This window comes from Henckelia pumila, chromosome 3 (genome assembly GCF_033568475.1).
Source record: "Henckelia pumila isolate YLH828 chromosome 3, ASM3356847v2, whole genome shotgun sequence".
NCBI lineage: Eukaryota > Viridiplantae > Streptophyta > Magnoliopsida > Lamiales > Gesneriaceae > Henckelia > Henckelia pumila.
Genome location: NC_133122.1, coordinates 157,624,750 through 157,630,034, shown reverse-complemented (window position 1 = coordinate 157,630,034; position 5,285 = coordinate 157,624,750). Strand labels below are relative to the sequence as shown.

General features: G+C 38.3%; 1 protein-coding gene across 1 annotated transcript; it reads left to right on the top strand.

Annotated features, from left to right (window-relative positions):
- The first annotated feature begins 341 nt into the window (after positions 1-341).
- Positions 342-4,207, top strand: LOC140889826 (uncharacterized). Its single transcript, XM_073297554.1, has 5 exons — positions 342-626; positions 1,558-1,627; positions 2,322-3,502; positions 3,563-3,904; positions 4,004-4,207. Exons 1-5 carry the CDS (start codon positions 342-344, stop codon positions 4,205-4,207), a joined length of 2,082 nt encoding a protein of 693 aa, XP_073153655.1.
- The last annotated feature ends 1,078 nt before the right edge of the window (positions 4,208-5,285 follow it).

Here is a 5,285-nt window from a genome sequence, read left to right as displayed (position 1 = left end):
AGTATGATTTTTTTTAATCATTTAAGATATGCATGATGTTATCGAGTAAGAGTGTGTCACAAGTTGGTATCAAAGCATGGTTTTGGGAATAAGCGCAAACTCTCACCACTATGATCTCGTGCGGACACACTTCAAAGGCTATAAGTTTAAGGCTTATGTTTTATATTTATTTTTATTCTAAAAGATGCATGATTATTAAAGTTTTAATGTATAAGGAAGTTCAAAAGATGTGATGATGTATTGTTTTGATTTTGAAATGATATTTTAAGATGAAATATAAAAGTTATTTTGTCATGAAATTCGGTCATATATGGGGAATTTGGGTTGTATGTTGGAAGATTATGGCAGGAGGAGGACGCCCACGTCAGAATGGAGTAGACAATGGTCTTAATATGGGAGAACAATTTTTAGCTGGTATGACCCAGCTATTGCAACAGCTAGTGGGCCAGACGTCCCAAGCTGGAGGACAACCGACTGGTGTCGGAGTAAGGTCAGATGGAGTTCAAGAGCGCTTCAGGCGCAATGGACCGAAAGAATTTGCAGGAAGCACGGATCCATTGGAGGCTGAAGAATGGGTAAAATCTTTGAAGGATATTTTTTATATGCAACTTTCTGATGAGGATAGGGTGAGATGTGTGATACCCGCGAAAATTTATAACATACTAGAATACTTATATATATGTATACATATGAAATCGATTTTAAAACATATATTTCCATAAATATATATATATATTCACATATTCTTTCGTAGTTTTATTTTATGTTAATGAATTTTAATTTCATAATTAATTTGCAATTACTAGAATTTATAATCTTGTAACCCCCATTTGACCATCATAATTAACCAATTTATGGGTGATTATTCAGCCATTATGAGGCTATTAAAAGACCATAAATCAAGGTTAATGACCCTTAATAAGGACAATAGAATGTGACCATCAAGGCCAATTAAGTGGGAACCTTTCATCTACCCTCTTCCCCCTATAAATACCACACCAAGGTGAAGGCATGAGCAAACCAAACACAAGACTTATTCCTATAGAAATTCGAGCAAATAAGGGTTGGGGTGATAGGAATTTCGTCAAGTCTTAGAGCCAAGGTCTGCCCAAGAATCGAGCAAGGAATTGCTACCCGATTTCAAACAAGGTTTCGGCCAAAGAACAGTCAATTAAATCCCATTCTTTTCGTGTGAATCAATGTAAGTTGGTTTATATACGTTTTTAAAACATTATGTATTGTGTTAAAATCTGGCCGTACACTATTTTGTTCATGTTTGTTATGAATAGCTTCGTTCTATTTGGATTGTTCGTGCTTTGCACAATAGTTATTTAGTTTCGAAATCCATTGTACATCATGTGTCAAGTCCTTTGTTTTGAATATGTCCAACAAGTCTTTCATTTGTTTATTATGATTTGAACCTTCGAAACGGCACTGTTATGAATTTACTTTGAAGTGGAGAAAATATGATATGTTATGGCCCAATAGTATGGCGGGTATAAAACCATACATATGGCCCTATACGATGGGTATAAAATCGTACCTATGGCCCTGTAGTACGGTGGGTATAAAACCGTACCTATGGCCCTGTACGATGGGTATAAAATCGTACCTATGGCCCCTTTCGGTAGGTATAAAACTGAACCCTCGCCCCTTAGAGGAGTAACATATAGGGGACAGAAAACGAATCATGTATAATGAAATGAAGTTTCAGTGCCATCTATATGTTTTTGTTCTATTTCTGATGCGATCTTATTCCCTGCTTTGAATTCTGTTGCTATCGTGTTTTGACCCATGTCGTGACCCGTCTTGTGACATGTCCTGAGACATGTTACGTCCAGAACCATTTTTGTGTATATATGTATTCTGTATTTTGGTGTACGAATATCCCCCACTTGCTGAGTGTTTCCCAAAACACTCACCCCTTACTTTCCTCCCCAGATAGAAATAAAGAACAAGTCGACGAATACAAACAAGACATGTTTTGGGATACTGATGAAGATAGTTTTTAAGCTTTTATAATTATTATTCTTATTTTTTTTAAGTTGTAAGAAGCTTCCACAAGTTTATTCAATATTTGGAATTTTTGAGTTGTACAGAAGATTTATTTTGGTGTTTATTTATGAAATAGACTGGTTTTAGTTAAATCATGTACTAAGAGGCTGGTTGTTTTTGAATTTTATTTGAAAGCAACGCCGATGTCACCCGGACCCGGGATCGGGGCGTGACAAGATGTGCGGTGTTTATGTTAAGGGGCGATGCCAGGCTATGGTGGGAAGGTGCTAAATTAACTGTAAACTTGACAACCTTGAAATGGGAAGGTTTTAAACAAGTGTTCTTTGAGAAGTACTTCACTACTGACGTACGTTCTTGTTTGACCAAGGAATTCCTCAATCTGAAACAAGGTGGGATGTCGGTAGCCGAGTATATTAAGAAATTTGAGAGAGGATGTTATTTTGTTCCACTAATAGGGACAAGTGCTACCGAAAAACTGAGGCACTTCATGGATGGATTAAAACCTACAATCAAACGTGATGTTATTATGGCGGAACCTACTGATTATAAAGCGGCGGTCAATAAAGCCTTGAAAGCAGAGTTGAGCTGGAAGGAAATAGAGGAAGAAAGGCAAGGAAAGAGACAGCCCTTCCAGCATCGGGATCAACCAGGACCGGCCAAGAAAAGAAACGTAGGACCGTCTCAATTCCAAGGGCAGCGTCAAACCGCTCCTAAGACTGCTGAAAAACCATTTTGTCCTAATTGTCAGAAAAATCATTTTGGACAGTGCATGAAGGGACAAAATGTGTGCTCTAAATGCGGAGAAGTAGGCCATTATGTCAAAGAATGCCCTCAACTTAAGCAACCAGTTCAAGGAAGAGATTTTGTGATGACATCAGAGGAGGCGAACCCATACACGACTATGATCACAGGTATTATATCTCTATTTGGATTGTGCACTACTGCCTTGTTAGATTCGGGAGCATCACATTCGTTTATATCCGAGTCTTGCATGAGAAAATTGCCTAAATTACCTGAGAAATCGATAACGGGATTCAATGTGACTGTCCCATCAGGGAAAGAATTGTTTTCAAATCTAGTGTTTCATAACATAGATCTTAAGTTGCAGGAAAACAAGGTAGTGGCTGATTTGATAGTACTACCTATGCCAGAATTTGACATCATCTTGAGAATGGATTGGTTGACCAAGAATGGGGTGCCAATTGATTTCCAAAAAAGAATGGTCACAATTAGAAAATCCCAAGGAAGTCAATTTACTTTTGAAGCAGTTCACAATAGAAGTCAAATTCGATTGATTTCAACCTTAAATGCACAAAAGTGTTTGAGAAAGGGATTTCAAGGTTTCCTAGTCAGTTTATCAGTTATCAAGGAGCTTCAACGGCCTTCTTTGGCAGAAGTAGAGGTGTTCTGTGAATATCCAAAGGTATTTCCTGATGATATTTCTGGTCTTCCACCGGACATGGAGCTAGAATTTTCTATTGAATGGGTACCAAGTGCAACTCCTGTTTCCAAAGCACCATATTGATTGGCTCCGACTGAAACGAAGGAGCTCAAAGACCAGATTCAGGAATTATTGGATAAAGGATTTGCACGCCCAAGTTTCTCACCATGGGGTGCACCAGTATTCTTTGTGAAGAAGAAAGACGGCAGCTTGAGACTTTGTATTGATTATAGGGAGTTAAATAAATTGACGATCAAGAACAAATATCATTTGCCTAGAATTGATGACTTATTTGATCAATTACAAGGAGCTGCAATATTCTATAAAATAGATCTTCGTTCAGGGTACCACCAGTTGAAAATCAAGGAGTCAGATATTCATAAGACAACGTTTTGCACTCGTTATGGGCATTATGAGTTCTTGGTTATGCCATTTGGATTGACAAATGTACTATCAATATTTATGGATTTGATGAACAAAATATTTCAACCGTTTTTGGATAAGTTTGTCATTGTGTTCATCGATGATATCCTGGTTTACTCCAAGAATTTTGAAGAGCATGGTGGCCATTTGAGAACAGTATTGAAAATCTTGAAGGATAAGCGTCTGTATGCCAAGTTCAGCAAATGCGAATTTTGGTTGGAAAGAGTAACATTCTTGGGTTATGTGGTTTCGAAAAAAGGAGTGGAGGTCGACCCTTCTAAGATTGAAGCAGTGAAAAATTGGCCAGTGCCTAAGACTGTGACATAAATTTGTAGTTTCTTGGGATTAGCAGGTTATTACAGACGTTTCATCAAAGGATTTTCTAAGATGGCTTTGCCTTTGACGTCTTTAACCAAGAAAGAAGTCAAGTATGTGTGGAGCTCAGATTGCCAAAAGGGATTTGATGATTTGAAGAGAGCTCTAATGGAGGCTCCGGTCTTAGCTATGCCATCAAGACAAGGGAATTACATTTTGTATACCGATGCTTCTAAGATGGGCTTGGGAGCTATATTGATGCAAGATGGGAAGGTGATTGCCTATGCTTCAAGGCAACTTAAGATTCATGAGAAAAACTATCCTACCCACGATCTGGAGTTAGCAGCTGTAGTTTTTGCCCTCAAGATATGTAGGCATTACTTGTATGGTGAATAATGCGAGATCTTTATCGATCACAAGAGTCTCAAATACTTCTTCACCCAGAAGGAGTTAAATATGAGACAACGTCGCTGGTTGGAGTTGGTGAAAGATTATGACTGTGTAATTAATTATCATCCAGGTAAAGCTAATGTCGTAGCTGATGCTTTGATTAGAAAATCAGCAAGTATAGCTCAACTGACAGTTCAACGACCCTTGTTGATCGAGATGAAAAAATTTGAATTGGAGGTATTGACTCAGGAAGTTTTTGCTAAGCTGCTAGCTTTGACACTACATCCTACATTGACAGAGAGGATACAGGAAGGTCAATTGTCTGATGCACAATTAATTAAGTGGAGACAGAAGGATGAGGAAAAAGGCAAGAATTTGTATACTTTGGAGGACGTATTGGTCCGCTACCGAGGTAGACTTTGGGTTCCAGTGGATGGAATTATCAGACATGATGTGTTGGTTGGGGCACATAGGTCTCTGTATTCCTTCCACCCAGGGAGTACAATGATTTACAAAGACGTGCAAAAACTATATTGTTGGCCAGGTATGAAACGTGATATTTTCAAATTTGTTAATGAATGCCTCACGTGTCAACAGGTTAAAGCAGAACATCAGAGACCAGCTGGCATGTTAAATCCGCTTCCCATACCAGAATGGAAATGGGAGAATGTTAGCATGGATTTTGTGGTTGGTTTACCAA